This window comes from Emydura macquarii, unplaced genomic scaffold (assembly GCF_026122565.2).
Source record: "Emydura macquarii macquarii isolate MOO-44397 ecotype Brisbane River unplaced genomic scaffold, CSIRO-AGI_Emac_v2 contig_2205, whole genome shotgun sequence".
Lineage (NCBI taxonomy): Eukaryota > Metazoa > Chordata > Testudines > Chelidae > Emydura > Emydura macquarii.
In genome coordinates this window covers 6,228,991-6,242,576 of record NW_027132342.1, presented here as the reverse complement: position 1 = coordinate 6,242,576, position 13,586 = coordinate 6,228,991, and the positions used below count along the sequence as shown (strand labels likewise).

The 13,586-nt window shown below is 38.9% G+C and overlaps 1 protein-coding gene across 2 annotated transcripts in view; it reads right to left on the bottom strand.

Annotated features, from left to right (window-relative positions):
- ST8SIA1 (ST8 alpha-N-acetyl-neuraminide alpha-2,8-sialyltransferase 1) overlaps nt 1-13,586 on the bottom strand; it is a 172,331-nt gene that overhangs the window by 36,164 nt on the left and 122,581 nt on the right. For both annotated transcript variants that reach the window (XM_067559234.1, XM_067559233.1), the window contains exon 3: nt 922-1,031. In XM_067559234.1, coding sequence (XP_067415335.1) covers nt 922-1,031 — 110 coding nt within the window. The remainder of the gene's footprint in view (nt 1-921; nt 1,032-13,586) is intronic.

The window sequence follows — 13,586 nt, the reverse complement described above, 5'->3', positions numbered from 1 at the left end:
AAATTAATAGTAATAATGTTTGTTTTTTCACAAATTAGTACAGTTTTATAATAATCTGTCAAAATCTGATCAGAGACTTTTAAAAGTGGGAGTTAATTTTGCATCCATTTCAAAGCCATGAGAAACTTCCACAGAGATGAGAAATGGAGTGTTTAGCTTTCCTTCTTCCACCCCTCTCCCCCCCTCCCTCTGCCCCAACGTTTTTCTTGTTCATGTTTAACAAAGAGGAACTAATTTCTTTTTTCCCTTCAATACAGAGTGCAGATCTAGATAGTGCCAAATTCAATCAAGAAAGCACTATACAGAACAACATCCTGCTTGACATATCCCAATACCTTCAAATAGGCAGGACCAAAAAGGGAATGTGAGGAATTTAAAGAAAACTGTATCAAGGAAAGAAGTTTGCTCTATTTCCAGATGGTCAGAACTGAATCTTGGGGGAGAAAAACCACAGGAAAACATTATAGCCTGTTGTGTCTCATTTATGGGTCTCTCCCCTGTCAAGTGTTATCTACTCATATTGACTTCAGTGGGGTGGGGATGAGGATACAAGTTTCATAGGAGGACACTCAGCACCTGTAGGATCAGACCCTACCTAATGTAATTAGAAAGCAAAAGAAAAGGTGGCTTTCAATTCTGTCTCACTGCCATTATGTTTGTCAGTCTAACATCTAATGCAGCCTAATTCATCCATCTATAAATCTTCCAGAGATACAAGCTTCTGCACAGCCAGGGAGAACATACAAATCTGCCACTGCTGCCCTCCCCCCAACACTTGTGAAAATCACCCTGAAAAAGAAAAAAAAGGGCAAGTTGCAATTGATTAATCACAAACAAATAGCTTTGAAAGGTCATAGACTTAGCGGGAGGGCGGGAGAGGGGAAGGGGAGGAGGCAGTGCTGCAGCAGGGTTCTGTCTTACCGCATAACAAAATCTGCTTGATCTATTTGTCTGCCACAGCCACTCTTCTTCAAAATCCCACCATTTCCCACCACGGAGCATTTCTTCAATGGAAGCTGGAATGGGGTAGCCTAGCAACAGAAAACAAGGCCAGTTTTTACAGAGGAGAACACACACAATCTTTCTTTGTAACAGCCACTCTTGATGAATATTGGAAAGAGGGGAGAAGGGAGATCTTGGGATAGAGACAAGAAAAGGGGAAAAAGGAGGGAGAATGAAGCTTGGAAATTATTCCAAAAGTATGAGCAGTATGATTCCCATCCCCACTCCCAAAAGTAGACTCTACCAAGCAGTGGTGCTGGAACAATTTTTAGAGTGGAGGTGCCAAAGGCAGAAACCATGTATTTGGATTGTAATTACTACTTCACACCAAGGGGTGAGGCAGCCACTCCCAACACCGCTACTTTCAGCACCTATACTACCAAGCCAGCAGCACTAGGATAATGTAGTTATTATATAAAGCAGAATTTCAGAATTATAAATTCCTGGTGTTCACAAACAGTTGTGCAGTGCGATGCAACTTCTATTCAAATTACAAGAACAGAGTAATAGAAGGAACACAAAAGAATATGGGAAAGACAAGGTGGGTAAAGTAACATATTTTATTGGCCATCTTCTGTTAGTGGGAGAGTCAAGTTTTCAAGCTTCACACAGCTCTTCTTCAGGTTTGGAAAAGGTAACAAGAGCGTGACAAATGGGACAGATTGTTAAACATAAGGGGTTAACACACATATCACAAGAAATCACTTAAAGTGGGCAATTAACCCCTCTGCAGTCGTAGGACAAGGTTAGTTGGTTACAAATTGTTGTAATGATAAAATCAGAATCTCCATTGTGACCATGATTTTTAGTATCTAGCAGAGTTTTGAGTTTAAATTTCCAAGCTTGTCTTTTGAAGGAGTTGGGCAGCTTTCCTTTGAGGATGAAGACTGAGGGGTCAGATATGGAGTGATTGCTTTGTGAAAAGTGTTTGCCCACAGGTGACAGGGTATTTTTGTCTTATTTTTCTGTGAGAGTTGATTTGAGAGCATAGTGATTGTCTGGTTTCACCCACATAGTTGTTGTTGGGGGCATTTGATGCACTGGATGAGGTACACCACATGTGGTGATAGGCATGGATCTTGAAAGGTTGTCTCTTCCACCAACAGAATTTGGTCCAGTCAAAGCTATTACCTCACCCATCTTGTCTCTCATATCCTGGGATCAACATGGCTACAACAACACTACAAACAAAAGAATATGAAATACACCTTAAGGGAAAAAGGAATAAACAAGGAAGAAGTGTGGTTAGAACAGGCTACTGGGATACAGAGCTCCCCCTGAATTCTATTCCTGGCTCTAGTATTGATCATTCTGTGGCCTCAGGCAAGATATTTAGGGGCTGACTGCAGCTCCCTAAAAACTGAGCCAGCCAATCCTGTTATAAATTAAGGCTGTTCCTCCACAGCATTAATGTACCACTGGCATAAGATCCCTCCTAGCACTTTGACTCTGCATTGTGATGCACTGGTAATGTGTCGTGATGATGTTATGTGCAGCAATGCATGACAATGATTTGTTTCATATAGACAAGTATCTGAAAGCCTGTGCTGTCATATGGGTGTAATTCTTAAAGTCATGCATGTAAAAAAAGCCAAAAATGGGGGCTCTTGTTTCTATGCACGGTGTTATAGTGAGCAACATTGCTGTGCGAACATGATCCTCAAAGTTTGTGCACAGAGCTGCCCCCTGGCTGGAGGCACAACCACCTCTTTGTTACCCCATGCAGCTGTTACTCCCACCTCCTCCAATCAACTGCCATGGAACCTTTGGATGCCAATATTCCATCGGGTTCTCACAGGGCCAGTGACGATTGAACTTGATGATATTTTGAACAAAACCATGCTCATAACTGTTTCTGTTGCTTCATGCTAACTCAACCGATTGAAGCCTAGGTTTCAGGGTGACACACCAGAATGACAATCCTGGAATTTTATTATATATTTCCTTTCATTCTGAAGGAAACTAAACTACATGTAGAAGAGTCCCTTCATCTGCCTCTGAAATTCATCCACCTATGCGATCAATGGTGACAGTCGCTGAACAGCACACAGTAGCACTATGCATCAGTTTAGCACAGGAAATAAAATACTGTTTTGAATTGAAAATACTTGGGAAATTCAAAGTAGGCAGGATGCAGTAACCATTAATAGAATTTGTCCAGAAAACCAGGGTTAATATTCTCTTCTTAAAAATCCCTGCACATTTTTTTACATCTATCAAAGTTTTCAGAATCTCTCTCTGCAATAAAGACAGAATCATTCTATGCTTCATCTCATGTGAATGCAAATGTCATGGTGCTGTGATGGAGCATCACAAGACAATTATTCTTTCCTGCAGAACAAATAAAAATGGTGGCAGCACTTATACTTGTCTAAGTATTGGAAGGGAGGTATAGTCAACATTATACATTGTTCTTATATCTCCATAATTCACACACCAGGCATAAGAGTGCAGTGAAATACAGAGAACTGAGTCAGAGTTTCAGCTGGAATCATTAACATGTTGGGCTTTTATGTTTTAAATCCATTATTTAGTTTATTCCCTGCAATTAGCTTTTTTTCCTCAGCAAACTGGATTCTATTCAGCTGATCGGAAAGCCATAGCCTGCTTTCTAATGAAGGATGTCGAAGTGTTTTGTGTATGTTAATCCTGGATTACAATACGTTAAGGAAGAAAAATCAGTGTTGGTTTACTGATGTCTGACTACAGGTAGGAACACTGTATCACTACAGCACAGCAAAGTGACACTAAGTATGCAACCACATTCTTGCTTGTGCATCTGCTTTCTCAAGAACATTTTTTAATTTACACATTCATTGAACTAGGAAATGACCAAATGACAACCCACAGACCTGTTGAAAAAAACATATATAGAAATTTAGAATAGAAATGATTGGTTTTATTTAAATAGCAGTGCCTTTTTTACTCAAGGTATCACAGAGCCCTTTACAAGACAATTTGTTACATAATGGTAGGTCAGTGACAATGTATAAGCAAAATACAATAGCCCTTACCTCTTCATTTTCAAGAGCTGTGAAAGATTTCATCACATAACTCCTTGTTTTAATACATTTCATGGGGCTTACTCCCAAATTACAGTGAAAATGCATGACTTCCTAAATGCTTAGCAATACTGCAGATCAGTCTTTCCCAAAGTGAGATCCTTGGATTCCTAATGGTCCACCATGGTTATGTGAGGGCCCTTGTGCCAGGGCCAGGTTGTGCCAGAACAGAATTCTGGCAATTTTGCCACATTTAGTTCTCCGCACAATGTCACCTTGTACTCACCATGCGTGAGAGGTCGCTCTGGTGGGGATGTTGCGATAGTACTGGAAATGAAAGGGGTGCTGGACATTTAGTCAGATGTCAAACAGGCCTCTTAACCAGCCTGCAGAAGAGGCCAGTCAGGCAATCCAGGAAGGGAAGGGAGCAGGTAATGCTTTCCCTAAATGATGGAGGAGGGATTTTGTGCAGGAGCTGTGGAATTCCACGGAGCTTATTGAGGCAAAATCCCTCCTCGTGCTCCCCATGTTTGCACCATTGCAATCCACACACTAACTGTGTGGCTTCATGTTATTTAACAAATGCTACTTTCTGAATTCCTTGTTTAACACAAACCTGGTGAAGGCATTATACAAAACATCCAATTCCAACACCTCAGAGGGAAGAACTGAGGATTAAGTGTCCCTGCTGCTCTGAGGTATTTAAGATGTTCTTTAGCTTAATGAAGAGCAGTTGCTTAGGAAGCTCCAGAAGAAATCTCTTTTTCTTGTCTTACACAAGACTTTCCTTGATAAACAGTTTATACTAGAGGCCTATATTATCATTCAATTTGTAGAGGCTTTTGAGGGTCTCTGCTGTTTTCCTGTTAGTACAGAAAAGCCCATCTGTTCATATAAATGTCACACAAATCAATATGTTGTCCATCAAACAGTATGAAAAACAGTTTCTAGTTTCTGTACAAAGGCAATTTTTATTTTTCACCTCAAAGAAACAGGCTAAAGAGCATAAGGTTAATCCTTGAAACCATATTCACAGGACCCCATTAACATGAAGTCTATTTAGAAATAGTGTAACCATTCCCACTGTAAGGTATCAATATGAGTGCTGTGCTATCCCTAGTTGTCTGGGGGCATATTTTCTGTACCACAAGCTGGCAGACACGTGCTGTAGCCGCTCCAAGAAGGCTTTAGCCATCAATGGGTTCCCCCTAACACTCCATTTTGAGTAACAGACCATTCCTTCCTTTGGGCTGCCAAAAATACAAGTCTCTCATGACTTTATCGCTAATCAGAGTAGTCCCACAACAATTGTGTTTTTAAAATCTTCTCATGATTTTCTGATTACTGCCTTCAGTCTAGTGAGTGTTGCCCTTATCCAAAATGACCACCTTATCCCATTATCACCAATGGGACTGAAGCAACAGGCTGTCCCCAGCAAGATCTAAGAAATGTCCCTTTAACATAAGTGATGTCTGCACCCAGCAAAGATGGCCACCACATCCCACTGATTACAATGGGACTGATGCCAGGCTGCTAGCTGGGAAGGTGATGGCTCCCCCTTAGTTACCATGTGAGAGCCAGGCAGAGGACAGGAGAATGTGAGGGTACCTGGAATAAGAGGCTGGGAGGCAGTAAATTGGGCATATATGAAAGGAAATAGAAAAGAAGCTAAGAGGGGAATATGGAAAGCAGAAGGCACGGGGTGCTAAGAAATGGGGGGAAAGCAGGAGGTTGACTGAGAAGATGATGGGAACTGTGGGAAACAAAAGACAGATGGAGGGGGTTTAAGGGTGTGGGTATGGCAGGGAGGAGACTGGATGGGGAGGAGACTGAAATAAAAGGTAGGGAAATATGGGGGGGAGTAAGTGAATGTACAACATAAGTGGGGGACAGAAGATTATAGGTGAGCATAGAGGTGAAAAGAGAGTGCGGCAGCTGCCTGTCTACTTAGGGAAGGGAAGAAAGAGAGTGAGAGAATGGCAGCTTCCTACATCCCAGGGGATAAGACAGGATAAATGGAATCCTCTTCAAGTAGCAAACATGGATGCCTGCATTTTTGCATGTGTATTTAAGGTTTAATTTTGACCCTGAGGTCATCACACACAATTTGGAATGGGCAGCTTCCTGTTAAAAATGAAAAAATCTTGATTTTTATGCCAATCTCATGATTTTTGAATGCTCAGAGTCGTCAATACTAAGGCTGCACAGTGAAAATGAAGCAACACAAATAGCCGTGGATTTAAATTAAGCCGTTTTCCCCTCATAGTAATCTCAGGTGTTACTTGCAACTTGGGTAGATAAAAATAATTCAAACATAATTTTGATATTTAAGTTGATGGTGTCCTTTTAAAGGGAAAATGACAAGTAGAATGCTGTCCCAGGATGTTAGAGAGACAAGGTGGGTGAGGTAATATCTTTTATTGGACCAACTTCTTGGTAAGAGACACAATAGGAGCTCCGTGTATTTAGCAAAAATGAGAGGCCTGTAGCGCCTTAAAGACTAACACATTTTTGCGGGCATAAGCTTTCGTGGGCTGCAACCTGACGAAGTGGGTTGTAGCCCACAAAAGCTTATGCCTGCAAAAATGTGTTAGTCTTTAAGGTGCTACAGGACTCTTGCTGTTTTTGCTGTATACAACACGGCTACCCCTCTGGAACTTCTGTGTATTTAGAACATCAAAAAAATTCAGCCTTAGTTGCTCTTCTTTTTATGTTTCCAAAATGGCAAGGGATAAGCTTTGTTTTAAATGTCTATTTAAAAAATCATGAAAGCACTCTTTAAAATTAGTGTTCTAAAATGCTCTTATTTAGTTTTTGTAAACTAATAAAACCTAAATGTTGGGACTAACCTATCAAACTTCCCTTTAAAGAAGGTACCTATAGCAGAAAAAATATATTTGAAGTCAGAAATACAGAAGGCCTGGTTTTTAATCTCTTTTGTGGAACTCTATTGACTTCAGTGAAATTTCTCTGATTTATCCTTGCATATGTGAAAGAAGAATCAGGTCCAGAATGTCTAATGACAAGCAAGCACACAAAACAATTTGTTTAGAGACTCCCATTCAGTCTGGGACTAATTTAACAAAGCATCTATCCAGCAATTCACTAATTATTTTCTTCATTCATCTAGCAGAAATAAATCATTGTCATCAGTTTAAAGGATTATGATAAAACCCAGAGAACATTACACACTGCTAGGGAAATAGAATTCATATTAGATAATGCAAGTCTGATTCACTTCAGTTTCATTGTTATTTTATTAACATATTAAATTTTGTCCACTCAAAGACTTTACCCAGAAGCCAGAGCCTTGCTGGGGAAATAAGAAAAACTGACATATTATGCAAACTCTGCGTCTTAACAGGGAAGAAGTTAAAAATATCAGGAACATAAATTAAAATAGAAAGATTTTTTTAATAAACGTTATAGAATTTACAAATGATGCTGCATATTACATTGTCCCTGGAGAGAAGTCAGCATCCTTATGAAAATAAGAAATTTCACATTGTTTCCTTTAGGGCCTGCTCCTACTGAAATCAATGGCAACACTTGAGTTAAATGGGAGTGGAATTAAGCCCTTAGTTCTATTTTTCCTGTTCATTCGCTGAAAGAGAAATAAATTATACGTTTAATGAAAATTCTCTTTCTCCTGATGTCTACACCATTTGACATGGCTTTAGTCCTTACACTTTCCTGTCAGACATGGTGGGGGGCTCCTTCCTTCCCCTCTTATTGTTTAGGAATCATCTTCAGTCTGATGGGCCTTTTGTTTCCCCTTGGCAAAGTTGTCAACCAGGGAGAAGTGACAACTTTAGGCTGATTGGCCCTTATAAAAGATGTTCCTAGCTAACGTCAGTCAATCAGGGACAGCATATTTCCCACGGGGGAATGTCGAGAGTGAGTTAGGTTATGCTCAGTAGGTCCCTCCAGTGTCATTCCTCTGAGCCAAACTGCCATTGTACTCTATATTAATTGCACTGAGCCACGGGGTTGGCCCTAAAGAAAACTACAGGAGACGCTATAACAATCATTCTGGAATTTCACAGCCACTGTTATGAGGAATTACCGCCCTTCCCCTTTGGAATAGGGAGCAGACTGCAGTTACTAGCCTTGGTGGTAGGCTGAGTAGAACTGGTCACGTTTTTCATTCAAATAAGCTTTTTTTTTTTTTTTTTTTTTTTTTTTTTTTTTTTTTTTTTTTTTTTTGGATGAAAAATGACTTTTGAGTTTCTGCAGAAAAAGTCCATGTTTGACAAAAATTTGCAGGCATTTTTTTTTTTTGACAAAAACAAATGTTTTCAAAGAAAAAAATTCCACAGCAACTTTCCTGTTTACATCAAAAGTCTAGAAAGCTGGATACACCCTTAACTAGAGACGTCTCATATATGGTGACTTGTGTCTGATACTCAAACACTTTTTGTATTCAACTCCACTTTTTAGTCTCACCTTCTAATTTTGCATCAGTGATTGAAATAAATACAAGGAGTGTTAAATACAGCCAGTAAGCCTATGTAAGCAATAAATAAAATCTCTTATTTTTGTGTGAAAAACAGAAGTGATGCGGAGTAGAAAGGAAATGTCCTTCTATGAGTGCTAGGGAGGGAGAAGATGTTTTCTACATGATATAATCATGCATCTTCCAGCCTACCATTTGACAATACATAATTAGTCACCAGTAACACAAAAAGGGTTATTATTTTAGCATTCACATAAACAACTTAGCTCTAATTCTCAGCAAAACAAAAAGACTGAACAGCCACTGAATTTGAAATTCCTCCTGGAGACTTGAAAGAGTTCCTATAGTGATTCTCCAGATGAAGACCTTTTCTTAAATAGTGTCAGCGCTCTTTAAAAGGCATTAATTGACAGCTCTAGAGATTTAAAACCCTCTGATTATACACCAAACAAAAACAATACAGGCAACATCTTTCCTGCACTTTCATGCTATCACGTTTCAACTATGACCTGGAGTATCCATATTAGGGGTGGGCGGATAGTAAAGTCTTCAAATCAGTTTAATCCTTGTGCTTTCTACAGAGACTGTCCAATTACTGCCATTTATGGTGCTGATTTTTATGAGATGATTATCTGAGTAGAAACCCAACAACTCATTCCATATAGGCTAGTAAACAACTATCCGACAGTCACTTTCAATTCAAGCTGGACTTGAACTGGGAACCTAGATATGAGAAAGTTATGTATTTCTTCTGCAGCATATTCTATCTGGGAGCCCCCCAAGAAGAATTCTGTCAGCCACATTTTGAGTCCCCCAAATTTTCTCAGGGGACTCTGGCTGCAGCACAACCCAAACTAACCCTGGTATAGCATGAGCTGGGGCTTTAAATCACTATTAGATCCTTGGATGTCCACAGAGTAGTACTAGCCAATAGTGGTTTATTCCACCTATGCTTGGTAAGAGACTGTGACATCCAGATTAGTATTGATCTTGTCACCATCATTCATTCCACTGTCACAACAGACTGAATTCTACAGTGCACACCACATGTGACTTGAAGATGACCTCTCCTAAAATGCAATTTGTACTAAATACAGATACTTGCATTTTTACCTTTGTGTTGTGTTGGAGTCATATCACACCAATGCTCCAGAGACCACACCTGTTTCCAGTTTTGTTTCTGGATGCAATTCAGAATGTTAATGTTGATTTAGAAAGAGATTTATGGCTAGGGTCCTAGGTTTCTAAGAGAATGCTTCTGTCTTTGTGCTCTAGTTGGACAGTTAAGATCAACTGTGATTTCTTTGCATCAGGTCTTCAACACTGAGGATGCTGAGGAAATACCCATCTCAGACCTGCTCTTTTCTGGTAATATAGATGACATGCTCTCAGAGATTGACATATCAGAAGAAGAGTGTTGGACCAAATTGATCATTTAAAATGCAGTAATTCACCTGACCCACACGGAGGACAAGTAGGCTTGGCAGAATTTGATTTTTTCTTTTTTTAAATTTTGACAGATAATATCTACTTATTTTAAAGCATTTTAAAAGCCTTTTACCAATTTAATTTTGCACAATTTTGAGAATTTATGGGAGGGTCAGACAATAGGAGAAGAGACAATCATTTAATGACCATAGATATTGAGATTCAAAAAGTTAAAGCTTGATAACTGTTAAAATACAAATTGTTAACATCACATGTCAAAATATACAAAGTAAATATCCTTAGATCAAACTCCAATAAGTTTTCAAGCAGCATTTCTCTTATTTTGTCTATCTGTAAATTTCACTCATCATCTATGGAAATATTTTTTCATCGGTTTCTGTGCATACCGTGAAGTCAGCATTAACTAACATTTACCATTAAAAATCTAATCCTTCCAGCCCTATATACAACCAAGAGTTCTGAGGAAGCTTAAGTAAAGTGGTTGAGCTACTAACAAGAGTAAGCAAACTCGTTTTAAATTCAGCCACTGTTCCAGAGGACTGGAGGTTAGCAAATGATGTACCTATATTTAAAAAAGGCTCTAGTGGTGAATTACAGACCACTAACGCTTATATCTGTACCAAGCACAATGAGTGAAACTATTATTAAAAACAGAACAACAAAACACCTGGAAGAACTTAACCAGCACAGATTCCACAAAACAAAACTATCTAGAATTATTTGAGCATGCCAAAGTAGTGGATAAAGTAGACCTCCATTTATTTAGGCTTTCAAAAGGCCTTGACAAGGTCCATCATAAGAAACTACTATAAAAGGTAAAATAGTCATGAAGTGAAAAAGTATTGTTAGGATCAAAAACTGGCTAGCAGACAGAAAACAAAGAATAATATTAAATGGTCAATTTTCATAATGGCAAAAGGCTAACAGCTGGGTGCCTGAAGTTTCCATATTAGGTCCTGTGTTGTTTAATAGAATTATTAATACTCTGGAAAAGTGGGTGAGAGGTATGGTAGCAAAATTTGCAGATAGTTATTTAGGTTAGTCAGGACTAGAGAGGACCATGAGGAATTTCAGAGAAACACAACACAAGCGAGGTGAGTGGGCAATAGAACAATGATTGAAATTAAATGTCTATAAATGCAAAGTAAGACACATTGGAGGAAAGAAATTAAACTATTAATATACCTTACAGGGTTCTAAATTAACAATATCAGCTCAAGAAAGGGTCCTGGATGTCATTATTCCCACACTGCTCAATTAAGACCTCTGCTCAGTGTGCAACTATTGTCAAAGAAAGCAAAGATGATGTTTGGAGGAGATACCAAGGAGTTTGGAGGAGATACCAAGGAGCTAGTCTGTGTGCATATGGCTTGAATGACAGCTCCAGATGCAGCAACTCTGTAAACAGTTCTTGTAATAAAGAGCTAGTTTAGTTTTAGAAACATGGAGCCCTCTCATATGATTACCTTTCCCATTGTACTTGAAACAAATTTCACATAATGGGCCCAAATCAGGAAGTTGAAATCTAAAATCTGATCTGAATCCAAAATTACACAAAATTTGGGCATATGCAGATTTAGGATCTCAGCCCACTCCACTATAGAAAAGGTCTAAATGACAAAGTTTGGATCCAGACTTGAATATTCCCAAAATTCAGATTCCATGTACCAGTGGAAGTCCATATGTAATTACTAGGAACATAGGATGAATTGTATATTTAGAGAAGTGTTTTCACCTATCTTACATTTTTCTCTGACCTCATTGTTCATTCTCTCTCTCTCTCTCTCACACACACACACACAGTTCTCTTCATATTTTTATATAATTTATATAGCCTTTAAAAATAATCTGTAGAATTTTTAATGATGAAATCTATAGTTTAATTACAGCAACAATAAACTCATGGCTCAGTCTGATTTTTCTTGTTGTCTATTCACAATTTTCACAGTATTTCAATTTGCAGTAGTACTTTGGTGAAAAATTAACCCATCCGTGGTGGTTATTCTCAATGACTACGCCTTTAGTCATTTCAGTTTGACCCATCTGCCCATCTGATCCTTGAACATAAAAGGTCTCTATTTTATGCTCCACCATCTGTCAAAATTAAATGGGCAGGTGTGTGCTATACCTTGCTGGCATGGTAGTGCTATACCACAGATGTACCATTACCGCTTTCTGACCTGTGGGCCACCACCAGCACAGGGTTGTCAAGCTGAAGGTGTAGAACTCTGGCCTCAACTACCCTCCAATACCATTAAGTTTGTCAGTGGTGGGTCAGACTGGAAATAAGGCATACATTTTTAACAGTAATAAACCATTACAGCAATTTACCAAGAGTCATGGAGGAGTCTCCACCACTGGCAATTTTTAAATCCAGACTGGATTTTTTTTAAGGGATACATGCTAGGAATGATTTTGTAGAAGTTCTATGTCTGTGTTATGCAGAAAATCAGAGTAGATGATCACAACGATCCCTTCTGGATTTGAAATCTATAACTCTAATGCTGTGTGTGATGTGGTCACTGAGTCCATCTGAAGAAGAGGCTCACAGTGACCTCAAGTGCCTAACAAGAACTGGAAGCTAGGCCCGCTAATTTGCAGGTGAGGAAGACCGAATACATTTTTAAGAGGTGCCTGTCTTATTTTGTCTTGCTTGATTCTCTTGCCTACATTGTTTAATTGTATTTCTAGAAATGAGAATATTGATCTCAAGTTCTTAGATGTCTGGATTTACACTTTGGATTTGTTATACTGTCTCTAGACTCTACCCAATGATGTCTATGGGCTTGTTGACATGGGGGACACTCAGGTAAATTAATCCAAATGACCTAAATGTCTTAATTTAAAGAGGATTTGTTACACTGCATTAAAGCCCTGTGCAGATGCCCTCATTCAAAATTAAATTGGCCTAAATTTGGTTTAGTTTAATTCACTTTGATTTTAATTTCTGTTGTGAACATTTAACATAGATCTAAAAAGAAGCTTGTTGAGCACAGCTGTAGGTGCAAGAAGAGAATAACTGAGAGATATAGAGTTTCAAATATTTCATAGAATAAGGTGAGGAAGAGGTTTTTTTTAACACTGCGCTAAAGATAAATCAGTAGAGATTCTACATTAGAATTCATAATGGGTGGGTCTTTAACATCTAGCCTGTCAAATGTTTGGGCCATGTGCTTCAGTGTTTGTCTGAATCCATTTGCCTACTCCTAATTAAAATTCAGACATCTAGACTCCTAACATCAAAGAGATGCGGTACCTCTGTTGAGCTTATAGTAATTGATCCTAAGCAGGGTTCGACGCTCATGTGTATAACAGTATAGCCACATATCCACAGTTCTATTAGGACATAAAAAAAGAAACAAGAGTTTGGGGAAGAATGAAAGCTTTCATGCTTCAGCACACAAGTCAAACCCTAACTATTAGGGGTGAGGAGAAAACTTTCCATAGGATCAGCATACCCCAAAAATGTCTACACCAAGGTGCCTTGTGGCTTCCTCTGAAGCACCTGGTACATGACCACTGTCAGGACCAGCATTCTGAACGAGATGCTCCACTGGTCTGATGCAGTATTGGAATTCTATGTTCCTATACAGTCCATTTCCTCTTCTAAGCTCTAAACTAACCCTACTTCTCCATCTCATTCAAAAAACTACTTTTGGAATATCAGGAACAATCCT